Source organism: Vanacampus margaritifer, chromosome 2 (assembly GCF_051991255.1).
Source record: "Vanacampus margaritifer isolate UIUO_Vmar chromosome 2, RoL_Vmar_1.0, whole genome shotgun sequence".
Classification (NCBI taxonomy): Eukaryota; Metazoa; Chordata; class Actinopteri; order Syngnathiformes; family Syngnathidae; genus Vanacampus; species Vanacampus margaritifer.
In genome coordinates, this window is record NC_135433.1 from 25040220 (window position 1) to 25055399 (window position 15180).

The window sequence follows — 15180 nt, forward strand, 5'->3', positions numbered from 1 at the left end:
CAATACACTGTTTGCTTTCACCGTATTAAAAGCATTTGCATTGTGTTGCATTGGGGAAATATAGATGCCCAGATGTTCAGAATTGTCCATTGGATACACTACACTGTAGTGACTACAATATTAAAGGATTTGTACTTTGTTACTTCCCTCCACTGATGTTCGCATTAGCTTTAATAGATCACCACATGATTCCCGAGCGCGGCGCTGCTGCTGCTCACCGCTCCCTCAGGGGATGGGTCAAATGCGGAGAACAAATTTCGCCCCACTTAGATGGGTGTGACAATCAGTGGATCTTATCTTATCTTTATAGTACAGATTTGTGGTAATGCAATTAAAATATTGTTCAATAGAACCAAAACCAGACAAGAAGCCAGTGTTCAGTGTTCAAATAAGTTCCTTTATACGGTGATTTCAAATGATGACTGACATGGACACTTTCAGTGCACTTTGTTCTTCATTATTGGTGTGCTTTGTATCCATGGATGACAACCCCCCAAAAAACTAAGACAATAGATTCATTGTGGTCAAAAGTCACAAAAATATAGTAACCTTTCACCTTTACAAAATGTTGTCCAGACTGTATAACACCGCTTTCGTCTATTTAAACCTCCTATTAACTTTGGGGTCAATTTGACCACATTCAATGTTACATAATTTAAAGGAGACAATTTAGCAGAGAATATAGTTCAGCCTGCTTTGTGCACATCATGGTTGAACGCATTGGTGCTGCTTCAGGTCAGTTTGGACCAAGGTTGTCTAAATATGCAAACTAACTGACACGCAAGAAACTGTTCGTGATTATTTAACAGCAGACCAGACTTAAAAATGTTGTCATGTTAATTCACTACTATTACTTTTTTCAATTGTCCCCATTAAAAAGTAATCTACATGGAAAAAAATTGTCACTCCTTCAAAGACAAAAGGTTAGGAAACGAAAAGGGCACCAGGAGGGTTCAAGAAAAACAAACAAACACTGCATTCACATAAAAATGAAATTTCTCAGATTGGATGAAATGTAGTGAGCCTCCACATATTTGCGAATATACCAATTCAAAATAAAAATATTATTATCGCACTATCTTGGCGTTACGGAAGTGAGTAGAGATGTAGGCAAAAGTAGTGCTTTGGCGCTTACCTTGAGGTATCTTAACATGAAGCAATGTCAAGGTGAATTGAGGAGTTTAATCCAAAGTCATGATTTGCCACCATCTTTGGTGCCAAGGAACTATTTTTTGAAGTGAGGTGAAAAGTTTTATCTAGACAACAGTTGTGTTGCTGTCCACATGCCAAGAAGCTATGGTGAAGTGGTGTCTTGGTGACAAAGAAAGTATGTACGAGTTGAGGAATCTTATTTTGACAAAAACAGTACTTTGCCGTTATTGTCGGCTACTTTCCAATGGCAAATAGCGAGGGTTCAGTGTAACTCAAAATCATCAGCTGCTCTTGAGTCTCTTGGTGTGGAGGACGGCAGAGTCATTGTCCTCTTGGTCGGCGTCGCTGGCCGTCCATTTCTGCTTGAGCTCCCGTCGCTCTCGTCTCTGATCCATTTCCTCCAGCTCCTCTGCAAAGAGCGTCTTGAGTGCCGGGATCAGAGTCGGGAGGACTTTCAGGTCTCCCAGACGCACCTGGCAGACACAAGAAGGACCTCGTTACTGCATTCTTACAGTGAACTCCCTTTTTTCATGAGGTACCCACCCGTAAAAGTTAAGTGTGGTCACATAATTTAAACTCATAAATCAAGCCTTTTAAAGACAAAATCAAGGGTGCGATCAGTTGCCTCACCCGCATGTGGTCGAAGGAGATGCCCACTCGCTCGGTGAAGTCGTCGCTGAAGACCGGGATCTTGGCGTAGCGTTGGCTGAAGTGATTCAGCATGATGAAGTCCGCCTGCATCCTCATGCCCACGTCGATAGCCTGCGAAGTTGTGCTGTCCGGGTGGGGGCGAAAAAAGAGTCACGTAAGCACCATGACATCAGTCAAAATTCACACTTTCATTCAAACACAGAATAGCAACTGAGAATCACAGATTTTCTGACAGCCCCCCCCAAAAAAAGCTTCTCTGCATGGCATCACCTACACTGGGAAGTAGGAAGTTCAAGCAAGCTCGTTGCTACCTAGGCCACACCAGCCAGCTAGCAACCAGATTCTGCTGGCTTGTGGAGTCGCTCCTAAGTCAGTAATCATCGTCTCTATGGCAGCGAATAAGCCAAAACTTCTGTCGGGTCTCGTTCTCATGAAGGGATAATGAGTAAAGAAGCAGAAGCAATGCTAATTGCGAAGCTAACCCAAGAGTGAAATGTAATCCATCACCGGAAATAAGTGCTCGGGTGATGAAGTGCACTTTGCACAGACGTCTGGCTGGAACCCGTGCTGAAGCAGACGGGTATCCAATTTTGAAAAAAAACAAAAGCAGACATTTAACTCTTTCACTGCCGTCTTTTAACGTCAAGTAAAAACCTACGGAGGGCCGCCAATGACGTTAAAAGACATCATTCAATTTTTTGTAATTTTTTTTTTTTGAAACGGGTGGAGGAAAGCCTTCCCCAGCTGTGTTGAAAGTTTCAAGCAGGTCTAGTGAGCCTAATGACTATTTTTGGCCCTTAGATGGCAGCAATGACTCTCTTTTGACAAGATTGGGTAGGCGTCAGCAGAAGACGTGAGGCGGGGCTAGAGTGTTGAGGGGGACAATGGCTGAAGAAGCCATAATGGTGACCGGTTTGCAAGCAGCTCACGGTCGAGCCGTTTTTTTCAAAGACGAAAAGCATCGACCAACGCTATAAAGAGCACATTGATGACGACGATGATCATCATCGATGATGATGATGATGGTGACTCCGAGGTTGACGGCGAAGTTGGAAGCGTTGACGCGGCGGCTATGACGACGTCATAAAAGGTTCACGAGCTAGCGATGCCAACACCGGAAAACGCGGAGCACAACTGAGCACGCTCAGGTGGACGTTCAATCGGACGACGAAGAGTGCCCCGAGTCCAATGCATATTCATCGGAGGAGTGTGTACAGTCTGCTACTTGCTATTCCCCGGAAAAAAAGGCCGTCTGCACGCGAAACGGACAATGGAAAGTGAAAGTAATCTGTTGTCCAAATCCGGCTGAGTCTCCTTGCACGCAGGAGAGCGTTACAAAAAGAAAAACTGTATTTGAAACATCCACATAATTGTAAATAGTACCACAGTTGCACACATTTGTAAATAGTTTGCGAAATTGTTTTGTCAAATTGTTACACTGTTGAATGGAAATAAACGTATTTTGCAAACTAAAAACACTTTTTCATTGTTGGTGGTGGTGTATTACAGAAGTAAAGCACTATTTAGGTGTTTGTGGCATCATCATTGATTTATAATATCACTAATGTTAATTGTTACAACAGAGACCTAAATTCTGATTTTGGCTTTGGAGATTTGCACAATAAATGTACTCAAAATTACATTATAATAGATTTTTTTTAAATAATCAATTTAGCTTTACTAAAGTACCATAATAACCCATTCAGCAATAGTGAGTTTGTCTAGCTTGTCCAGAAATCTTTCTAGACAAGAAAATACAGTCTTACTGCCATTCAATGGGGGGGGGGGGGGGGGGGGGCACAACTCAACTTGCAAAAATAACAGCCAATTAAAACATTTATTTGATCTGGTTAATGTGATTTTTGCTCTAGAACAGTGGTGTCCAAACTCGGTCCTCGGGGGCCGGTAGTCCCGCAGGTTTTGGATATTTCTCTCCTCCAACACAGCTGAAGCTCATCAGCAAGCTCTACTAAGCCTGATAACAATCCTGTTGATTGAAACAGGTGCGTTGGAGCAGGGAAACCTCCAAAACCTGCAGGACTACCGGCCCCCGAGGACCGAGTTTGGACACCACTGCTCTAGAACCTCATAACATTTTAAGTACCAAGATAAAAATAAATAAATAACTGAAATACTCATTAGTTAACTTCCAAAACCAGCTGCAGCAGAGGGATGAAAGTGACTTGGGTTCGAGTCCCCTGCATTAGTGTGACGTCATATTGTGAAATTATAGCTAATGGCAAGATTCCTGTGTTTTGTGCTAATATTTGTTCGGGTTTCTGTTTGAAAGGCAAAGGTGGAAGAACGTCGGTTCTATTAGCAATGTAGCAATTCTGGGACTTAAGTGTGCATTTCGATTGGTTTTGTCTTTTGGGTCGTTAAATTTGTTGTTTATTGATGATGTGCGTGTCGTTTGTCCCGACCTGTGCCGTTTGTCCACAGCTTCCTCCTCCATGCCGTCCTCCAGTGTGGCCTCGTGGATCAGCAGGGTGGCGTGCTTCCCTGGAAGGCAAAAAACGACAAAAAAACAGTCGCCATCAGCCTAGGCGGCTTCCTGTTGCCATTTTATCAACGATGACACACACCTGAGGCATGAGACGGATCTGAGATTTTTGTGCTGTGACTGAAGAAGGAATGTTTATGTTCAGGGGGTGCGAGTGACTCACCCATGTGCACCAGGGCGTCACAGGGCATGGTGTCTCCAGAGAAGACCACCTTCCAGCCTGACTGGTGAGTCAGGCTGCAGGCGAAGGCGTTCTTACAGTGACGAACGGTGCACGTCTCAAACTGACAACAACAAAAACAAATTCAGGTGTAAAAATATGTCAATGTTAAAAGCAGCAATTTATAATAAAATCTTAGAATGTTTTCACGCCCCAAAATTCAGATTTTAAAGGGAAATCAACCCAACAACTTTCTTAAAAATTAAAGTGTGTGTTTGCGCTCTCACTAGTCTAAACACGGCATTCTGATTAATATTGCATGTGTGAAATATGAATTAGGCGACAAAATCCACTTGTTTTTATCCTGTTCGGGGGGCGGACATTTTGCCACTTGCTGTTGATTGAAAATGACATCATAGTTTCTCAGGGTTTCCGCAACAACCAATCATGGCTCACCTGTTTTCTGAGTTTGGTCATTTGACATTTGTAGGCATTTGAGTCGTGATTGATCATAACCTGAGCCCTTAGGTGAAGTAATGTCATTTTCACTCAACAGCAAGTGACAAAATGGCCGCCCCCTCAGATGGATAAAAGGGTGAATTTTGCTGCTTTAATCAATTCTACAAACACAATATTTATTAGATACCATGTTTAGACTAGTGGGCTACATAGAACAATATGGGGGACTTGCTCTTTCAGTAATTACCCCCCACCCCGCCCTAGGATGGGTGGAGAAAGTCGATGTAGTTGAAACCTTTTCCAAGGCGTTGTTTGTCAGTAGTGCTTTGATAAATGCTTGCGTCCGCTTAGGAGCTACTTCTTTGTGGCACAGGACGCCATTCGGGATGAAGCTGAAAGAGATGAAAGGTAAGATGACGTCCGGGAGACAGAGTTTTTCATAATGTGTGTCAACGACAGGCGCCAGGGTAATTCTGGGTGGCAGAATGTGACCGACTACCACCGGCGTCTTCTAGCACTCGCAAATACTCACGACGTGAGAATGAAAATGTCTATAGGCAAAGATGCGTTTGGCGACCTACTTGATGTGATGCAGGATCTCCTCGCAGCCGTCGTGATACAGCTGCAGCCAGCTCATCATGTTCTGGGGGGCCAGCAGCAACATGGGACTCCAGGCCTTCCCTAAAGTCGCCTAAAACACCAATAGCAGGGATGTGATTTGACCAAAGTGAAATTATCTGAAAATTTAGCCGGGGGTCTGGGGGCCGCTGGCACCCAGCTAGGTCCAGGGCAGTGCCCTGGTGGGGGGACACGGCGGGCAAAGCCCCCCGGAGCTCATAGGTTTTCCGTGTTTTTAAGTACTTTCAATCCATCACATGACAAAGAAATAGACAAAACAGCATAAATTTTCAATGTATATTGAACTATCCCATATAAAATGGCAGTTTTAGTCAACTCAAAATCAGTCATATTCAAAAACATTGGACTGTCTTTGCTTTTAAAAACTATCACTGAGAATATCATCATATCTAACTAATGTGATTACTAAGTTAACACATAAATAATGTTGAAGAGTTCAAATTTCATGAACAAATAATTGTATCATGACCAAATGAAAAGTAACTCATATTAGAGCATACCACAAATGTCTTTGTTATAGCAGAAGATGTTATCTGTCGGAGTCATGTGCATACACAATGAACTACTAAAAAAAAAAATTATATATATATATATATATATATATATATATATATATATATATATATATATATATATATATATATATATATATATATATATATATATATATATATATATATATATATATATATATATATTTTATTTTTTTTTTTTTGGGGAGGAGATAAAAAAAGCGGAATTCCGCGAATTAGCGGAAAAATCACATCCTTGCAATAGGGGGCGCCGTCACATTGCCAGCAAAATGCATGGGCCCAAAAAAAAGTTCAATAAATTTGTCTCACAGAGTAATATGGCAACAAAATGAAAGCAATAAAATATTCAATGTATTTAAAAAATTAAAAAAATGTTTACATACCAGGGCACGTTGTCTTTGGTACAGCAGCTTGAGCAGACCCTGACAAGGCCAAAACAAATGTATGCTCACAATAAGTTTTTGCTTTGTTTCATGATGTGCGATGGCGTCACCCCACCGTGTGATGGTCGGCGTGCATATGCGACACAAACACAGCCGAGATGTTGGACAGAACCTCGTCCACGCCGTCGCCGTAGTGTCTGCACAGCTGCCCGAAGGTCCCCTCGCCGCAGTCCAACAGCAGCGAGCGGCCCGCGCTTAACACACAACCAAACAATTAGTATTAAAATTACTCCAGACATGTTGATGGTTGTAAACAAGCACAGCATTTACTGAATTATTCTGGTTCATTTCCATGTGACGGTAACTAAAATAATAATATAATGAATGCCCTTGCATGCATCAATACACAAAATGAAAACACTAGCATATTAGCGTCACTTTGTAGCTTGTGTGCTTGTTCCCACCAACCTGATGTTGACTAAAGTGCTGCTGACGTTTCGGGTTTTCATGGGCAGAGCCGAGCCAGTTCCCAGGAAAACAAATTCAGGATATTCCGCTTGTCCGGCACAAATACACAAAAAATACAGAAATAATATAAATACAATAATAATCTAATAAAAAAATGACAGTATGTGATCAGTGATGTAGAGAGCCGCGTGAAAAGCATTTTTGAAATAATTTTACCCCTGCCACATTAAAATCCACTTTTAAAAGTATTCCTTCGTTGTATTAATAAATATTTAATGCGAGCAATGCGTTTTAAAGTATTGTATTCTTTACATTTGCACAGTTGTCCAAAACAAAGGCAATGTGTTTTTTGTCCCTCCTAGTTGTAGTTTACTGAAGAACTCACACATAAAACTATTTTAACACCAAATGTCAACCAAACCATAATAAAAGTCAACTGGCTTACTGCTAGCATTTAATACAAAACACCATAGACTAGGCTAAATAACTGCAACTTTAACCTGCAAGGAGCAACAACACATTAAAAAACAAACAAATTGCAATTAATTAATAGTAATTCTTCTTCTTGCTTTTATTTATGCTTCGCATAGTGCTCAGTGCTGCCCAACCAGCTGTGGCACAATGCGGTAATACACTGAAGGCATGCAATTCTACTGGTAAATCTGCACTTGCATATATAGTGTGAAAGCCTGCACAGTCACCCCAAAAAAATTTATATGCGTGCAAAGGATTAACTGTGTTATATATTTACTACACTATTTGATTTGATTTAAACTCACCAGGAGGGTCTGAGGAGCCGCTTGAGCGGAGCTGCTGACATTTGTCCACTTCTTTCAAGAAGTCGGGAACGTCATTGACAAACTCCTCATGGTTGCAGGGGGGGATTGCGTCTCTAAATGAAGGACACACAAGAAGAGCCCTTTTCACACAGACATCACACAAAAAAATAAAAATCATTCTTGCCTTTAGCGTTACGCACTTTCATTGTCAATAGTTAAATTTCACAACAACAAGCGAGTGGCATACTCCACTGTCGCGGCATTCCAATTTTCCCTTTCACATTCCCGTTGTTCTTCATCCAAGGCCAGAGGTGGCAAATCCAGATCCAGGGGGTAAAAACCCTGCCACAGTTTGGCCCAAAAAAGAAAAAGAAAAAACATTTGGCTTTGGTTTAGCCTCTGATGCTAGCTAGCGAGCACCTGAAAGTAAAAAGCCTGCCACAATTTGGCTTTAGCCCCTGATGCTAGCTAGCTAGCTCACTAGCAGGTAAACGAGCAGGTAGCTAACACTTGAAAGTTGGCTTTAGCACCTGGGGCTAAAGCCAGACTGTAAAAGGGTTTTTACTTTATGGACCTGGATTTGCCACCTCATCCAAGACGAAGAGTGCGCCCACTGACCTTTGCCACTCGGCAACTGGTCGCAGCTGGAACTTGAGCAGACACTCAGCTCGTACTGTAGACACCTCAAGATTTGCCCGTGGGTCCTGTCAGCATAACAACAGCAACAACCTTTTAACCACAATTTGCATTAAACTAGCACAAATGTCCAGCAAAGAGCCCCGAGTGTTACCTTTGCTGTATAGGTGGTGAGGTGCGGGAAGATGTCGGGGTGGATCATGTTGAGCTGCGCTTGGATTTCGTAACTGCGGACGTTGTGGGAGGTGACAGCGTGCTCATTGAGGATCAGGTGCTCGGTGCTGGGCGGGAATCTGTGACGGAGACCATTCATTCATTCCCGACTCACTAACCACTAGAAAAGGATTTCAATTTGGTGGACTATAAGTCAAAGAAGGTGAAAGAAGACAGGAAAGCACAAAACAAACCTTTTCATCCAGTCTTGGTACTGATCAGTTTTCAGCAGCGCCTCCGGAGTTATATGCACCACCAGAGCGGGGGCGTCCTCCTCCCCACCACTATGATGCCTGCAGGAAAAGGTCCTGTTTCATCCATTTTATCACTTGTTCACAGATCACTAGTTATAGGCCTCTTGACAAATAATCAGTAAATACTACTACTAACAACCCGAAAAAGCATATCCGTCTATCACTAGTGTGTGTAGAGGTGAAACAACTAATCGATTAAGATAGATTATTAAAATAGTTGCCAACTAATTCAGTCATCGATTAGTTGGTAAATAACAGTTTTTTACCGCAGCAGTCTGTTTTTCAGTGTTTAGATTTATTATGCATTAGCACAAGCCCCTGTGTAGCAGTAATGAGTCACAGGTGGTTGTAGGCAACCAGTATGGCAGGAGAAGTGGTTATAAGCCAATAAATAGTAAGTAATTTTTATCTGGTAAAACTGTTCGTACATTCGATGTCCCTCCCTCTTTGAGGGAATCACAATTATTAATCTATTGCCAGGTTTCCTTATTTTGTATCACGCGATTTGGCGGAACACTCACTGCATTAAGCAAGATGACAACGGTTGGTGGTATAGCAACCCCCCCCCACCCCCCAAAAAAGTGTGTGTGCGCAAAGACGACGACGACGACCTAGCGCCGTGAGTTTATTAAGATAAAATCTATAGCGCGTTAAGAACTCAGAACTATGAGTATTAAGTGTGACTTAACTCAAATAATCAGCAGTCGCTTCAGCGCAACGCTTGCATTAAGATTATATTGTGCAAATTAACACCTCCAAATGGATGTGTGATGCAGAAGTTCCCTTACCCGTCTTTAACTCATTTGCTCCCAAAAACGTGTAAAGAGTTTCTATTTGAAATGTTTTAAGTTATACGTTTTTTTTATGTTTATGCTAGACTAGAGCATACAGAAGGCTTTGATACAGCCTCTCAACTGTAAAGATTGCTTGAGGAAATGGTAGTTATTACACAAACGGCCAGCAGAGCAAAAGAGATCAACCAGGGCCATGTTGAAAAAAAAGCTCATTTACTCACATTTATAAATAGATTTGTGAATAATGACGAAATGTTGCTATATTCTAATGCTAATTGCTGCAAAACAGAAATAGATAGAAATTTACTTTTTTCCCGATGAAAGAAGAAACTCTAATCTTTTTTTGTGCTTATAACAATTAGTGGTGCACGGTATACCGGTACGAGTACCGTACCTTGATGTTTTGGCGTCAAAAACGGCTCTGTATTATTTTTTCTTAGTACCGGACTTAAAAAAAAATAAATACGAGACAGCCGCGCGAACTCTGTTTTAAAGGCAGGTACACAAACACACGCATGGCCGGCTGTCTATCGATATGTGGAAAACGCCTTGAGTAAGCGACACGCCTCTTTCAGCGTGTGTGCGAGAGGGCGCAGGAAGCAGGCTTCACGCACTGAAGCGCTCGCTGGACGTGCACTCCTTGTTGAGAAGTATGACGCGCTAATTAAGGCTCCATGGGAGCGCACAAGCAGAATGGAAGCCACGCGACAGCATTGGCATTGCCTACGCATGTTTTCAATAAACACATTAAGAAGAACACACGTGTGGTTTTCAATTTTCAGTTTTAGAAACGTTTTGTAACCAGAGCAAATGTTTTTCGCGGAGAAGCGAAAGAAAAAGCAGCAATCATTCCTGCAGTGGACTCAAGGTGTGTTCAATGAATAGGCACACAGTAGGAAGTCACAGTTGTAAATAGAAAAATCTCAGACGACTGACAGAGCAACAGACACAGGTTGTGACGCATTTTTGACATCTCCCTTAAAAGTAAGTGGAGTGTGAATTATTTTGTTCCCAGTTTGTAGTATTTGATGACGCATTCGACTAATTGGGAGCAAAATGAAGAAGAGCAGAGACATGCACGCACACTCAAGCAACGTTACATCGAGTCATTGGAGTGCCACTGCATTGCCAATATTTAAAACGGAACATAAATATATACACAGTATTTACATAAATGAGCATGCATACATCCCAATATTTTGAATTAATAATAAATAAATATAAATAAATAAATATGCAGGTAAAGTATCGAAGTCAAAATGTTTGTATCGTGACAACACAATATTCTGTGGCCTTGCAAAATCAGTCAAAATCCAGTAAAACAGCCGGGAGTGAAGGGGATTGCTTCAGTGAAAATGACTGGGAGTGAATGAGTTAATGTGCTAGCTCCGTGCTCAGCGTCACACTGAAGAACGTGTGAGCTACTGTATATGCAAGGGTTGTCACGCTATCCACAATAAATTAAAGCATCTTTTGCAAATAACCATTTACGGCGGCACAGGTTGAGCCATTAGCATGAATGTAAACAACACAAAAACAGTGTATGTATGTTCCTTGAACATTTGTTTTTCTATACAATGATATTTGGAATGGTATTTTTTTCTCTGGACAGTTATTATTATAGTTAAAAAGCAGTCAATTTGAAAATATCTTATTAATGGAGAAGGTGCAATACTGGCATGGTGAAATTGAATGGAACTCTTTATGTAGGCATGTGCAAAATTGAACAAAACACTACTCAAGGTATATTTTTGGCAAGAATGTAACCAATAGAATAAAGGCAAAATTCTGAAGCAAAAAAAATAAATAATCGACCGATTAATTGATTATCAAAATAATCGTTAGTTGCTTGAAACCCTAAGTGTGTGTGACCTTGGGCTGACCTTGAGATGGACTGACTGTCGCAGAGAGGCGTGACAAACTCCTGGGACGGACACTCCACAACGATAAACACCGGTCCCGGATCACTGGGTGTGCACACCTGCTCCGGTCGGATCTGACGGACACAATGACTCAAAAGTCAACTTCAAATCGCAACATAGTGAATTGGGGGCATTCGGTTCATTGTTTCAGGCATGAGTCCACTATTATTATTATTGTTTTTACTATTATTATCATATATTCATTCCTTTGTAGTGATTAGGGAACGTGGAAATGAATCCAAACAAAGTTCATATTCCCAACTCCCTAATCACTAGAAAATTATTCTTACATGGTGAACGCAGTCGAATGTGGCAAAATCCCAATGATGAAATGAGCAACACGCACCTCTTTGCCATCATACGTGATGCTTTTCCCACTCTTCAGAGCTAGGACGAGTGGGCCGATTTTCGCTGTGCCGCTATAGGATGAACAAGACGGTTTTATTTCATTTACATCAGCAACAAAATCATGGATCAACAGCTTTCGCTTATTCATTTCAATCTGAATCAAATTTGGTTTACAACTTCTGACTCAGTGTAAACCCAACATATTATGTTCAAACAGAATACAAAGTAAATAACCAAAATAATAAAGAACAAATTTAGCTACTGTCACAAAGAAAAGGGTAATCCAGGTTTGATACTTCCAAAAATGTAGACAGGAAGTTACACAAAAACAAATAAAAATGGGGGGAACCCCCGAACCTCTCCACTAATGATTAATACTAATAATAAACAAAAACTCGAGGAGGTCTTAAAATTACTCACACAGGAAGTCCAAATTCCTTGGCTTTGAGCACCAAGAAGTTTCCTTTCCTGGGATGAATCTGACACATTACACAAAATGGCACTTGACTTCAAAAGGTCACACACATAAACACATGCACACTTGAGGTTACCCTACTTTGCATATGAATGTGACCACCTGCGACGAGTCTCGTCGTTTGTCTCCTATAAGAAAAATAAGGTACTCATTGTTCATTAACGATGTCAAATGTGCACACAGAGACACATTTCAACAGGAAGTCACCTGAATTGTTGGAGGGGTGATTGCCAACTCTCTTGGGGGAGGTCGGACTTTCGGAGCGGCTATTTCCTGGAGAGTGCTGGCTATTCCCTGGTGAGGCTACAGACAAAGAAGTCAAGTCAAGTTATTTATATAGCCCTTAATCACACAAGAGTCCCAAAGGGCTTCACATACCCGCAGTTGACAAATATCAACGACATCCCCTAATCAAACCACAAGTAAGGTGAGAAAGTTCACGTGTTCCCAAACACGCCAATGAGATGTTTCCAACTCACCAAAGATTGGAACTTGCAAAACAGTCATGGTGTTATCCGTGTACGCTTGGTCCGTGTTTGGACAAACAGCTGATGGGAAAGACAACGCAAAACTAAAAGCGGAAGTGAAAGGAAAAAGAAGTTGTGATGAGCAGAGGCAGAAGACGTACAAAGATTGATGTTGTCCAGCGGCCCTGAGAAAGTCTTGATGGCTTGCACGTAGCTCTCCTGCAAATAAGGGCAGGCAATTTCACATTTTCTTCACCTTTCACTTCACCCAAATTCTTTTCACTTCAAAAGGTTTCACACAACTTTTGTGAAAACTCTAGATTTACACCAATACGTCTGTCCAAACGTCACTATTTGTCTGTTTGCTTAATTCCACATTTTCATGACATCCTGTTTGTGTCCCAATATCTGTTTAAGGGTCTCACCAGCTGAGGGGGTCCCAAGAGAACGCAGTTGGGTACTCCGGTGTCTTTCAAGGTGAGGATCATTCCGGAAAGACCGCCGACATTCTCCCAGCTCATCCGGGTCAAGAATATATTGTCCAGTCGGGACGCTCGCAGCCTGGAAAGGCGGGATCAATCGCTCAGAAATTAGATTGTTACATCAAGACAAGCAAAACATGACAATGTCAGGGCACGTATGGAGAAGACTGCTTAGCAGTCATCAGCACACATAGACAACCAAATGACTGGTCACCAGTATGAGTCAGGTCAAAGTAGACAAAGAACTATTTGTAACAATGAATAATTGTCATTAGGGGTGATAAGATTAATCGACAACTAATAAGACTATCAAATTAATTATCATAATGTAGAGGTTTATCTTACTTGTGTTCCTGCATGAGCCTCTGCGTCCCTTCGCCACAGTTGAACAAGTACCTGCAGAAGAGACAAGGCCAAAGTTACGTCATGAAGTGTGGTCGTGCCGACGCACGTAAAGCTCGCACCTGTTTGAGTCGGAGAAGACGTAAAGTGATGCGGCGTTGTCCCGACTTCCGGCACCGACAACCTGCACGTACACGGTGGAGGGGCTGTGCACTTCGTAGCTTTTCCTGCGGCTTTCTTTGGTCTTCAGCCAACGCAGCGGTTTTGCCTGCTGCTTGGCGAGCTTCTTCTGCTCCATCTTGTGCTTGTTGTTGTTGTTGATGTCGGCCATGGCACGACGTGGCTGCCAGGCAGGCCGCAGAAGAGGACAACGACAAGGGGCGAGGAGCAGAGGACGAACTGTGGCGGACACGCACAACGTGACGGCGCTCAGGACGTTCATTTATTTATTTAAAAAGCGTCAATCAAAAAACGTAGTCACGTGGATTCTTCTGTGTCATTTTATAGCCACCATTAAGAGTCAAATTACCTCAAAAATCTTGCCGGGTGGGGGAAAGGTTGTTTGCGAGTTCCGTGTACACATGTGAGACACAACACGTCCGGCATATGTTGATGACGTCAGTAGAAAAACTAGAGCCAATGGCTGCCGAGGCTTTCATTGCGCTCTGGCCCAATCCGAGGCGAGGGGGCGCGGTTTGACTCAAGCAAGTCACTCAGACTATAACCTGACCAACAGAAAGCCTGTTTTGGCTTAATTTAAAAATAATAATAATAAAATAATAATTATTAAATTAACATAAACAGTGACAAACTATTACTTATTACTCAACTATCTGTTTTTAATAACCGTAGCTTCGCCTGTATGTCTGAAAGAAACTGTATGAATATTCAAATTTGATTCCCCTATCATGGTGCTCGTCTGCTTGATCAATACTTTATTCATCTACTCAAGTCAAGTAGAATAAAAAAGTGAATAGTACTTTAATGAATAAATTATCTGTCCTCTGGTTAAATTTTTTTTTGGAATGACTAAACGTGTATGTGCAAAAATTACAGTAGCCTACCGGTACATGTACATTATGCATGCATAATAAAAATTAACAGAACAGATTTTTTACATATATATTGCACATATTGGATGTGTATAGTCGTCAATTATATCCTTCCCACTTTGTACTTCTTGTACATGAATGTCATATTAAGACTTCCTTAATCACCATATACTAATCCCCTCCTCCCTCACGCTCAGATTAATGGTAGATTTAGTTGCTTTTTATTTCCTCCTCAAAAGTTTGTTGTCTTATTATGTGTAAGCTTTGCTGCTGTGATGATTTTTCAGCTTTGGCACTTACTTAGTCCCGCCGGCCTAACTCCTCGATTGCGTCCGTTTGCTGTCTACATTGTAAATGAATTAATGGGCTGCACCCTCTAATTTGTGGGCTGGTCTCTTAAAATTTTGCAAAATAATAATTAAGTAGCAACGAATCGGTCCCAAAAGACACCGGCCCACTGGGCATCTA

At 41.7% G+C, this 15180-nt stretch overlaps 1 protein-coding gene across 2 annotated transcripts; it reads right to left on the minus strand.

Annotated features, from left to right (window-relative positions):
- Positions 1–376: 376 nt before the first annotated feature.
- Positions 377–14307, minus strand: elac2 (elaC ribonuclease Z 2). Of its 2 annotated transcripts, XM_077559007.1 has the most exons (24): positions 14190–14307; positions 13783–14059; positions 13664–13714; positions 13262–13397; positions 12998–13055; positions 12849–12917; positions 12577–12672; positions 12451–12497; positions 12315–12373; positions 11893–11965; positions 11508–11620; positions 8771–8869; positions 8518–8656; positions 8346–8431; positions 7728–7840; positions 6949–7036; positions 6596–6734; positions 6481–6519; positions 5507–5616; positions 5221–5317; positions 4470–4590; positions 4227–4305; positions 1783–1927; positions 377–1625 (listed from the first exon to the last, which is right to left on the minus strand). In XM_077559007.1, exons 2-24 carry the CDS (start codon positions 13989–13991, stop codon positions 1434–1436), a joined length of 2358 nt encoding a protein of 785 aa, XP_077415133.1. In that variant the 5' UTR covers positions 13992–14059; positions 14190–14307; the 3' UTR covers positions 377–1433. The 2 variants fall into 2 exon arrangements, with proteins under 2 accessions (XP_077415133.1, XP_077415132.1); XM_077559006.1 differs by having other exon boundaries at positions 13783–14295.
- Positions 14308–15180: the final 873 nt, after the last annotated feature.

Excerpts from the sequence above, each read along its gene's own strand:
- elac2 (XM_077559006.1), bottom strand. The coding sequence starts at position 14,102 with ATGAACGTCCTGAGCGCCGTCACGTTGTGCGTGTCCGCCACAGTTCGT. Across the intron at positions 13,715-13,782 it reads GTCTTCTCCGACTCAAACAG|GTACTTGTTCAACTGTGGCG; the intron begins GTGCGAGCTTTA and ends TCTCTTCTGCAG. Across the intron at positions 1,626-1,782 it reads TCTCCTTCGACCACATGCGG|GTGCGTCTGGGAGACCTGAA; the intron begins GTGAGGCAACTG and ends TGTGTCTGCCAG.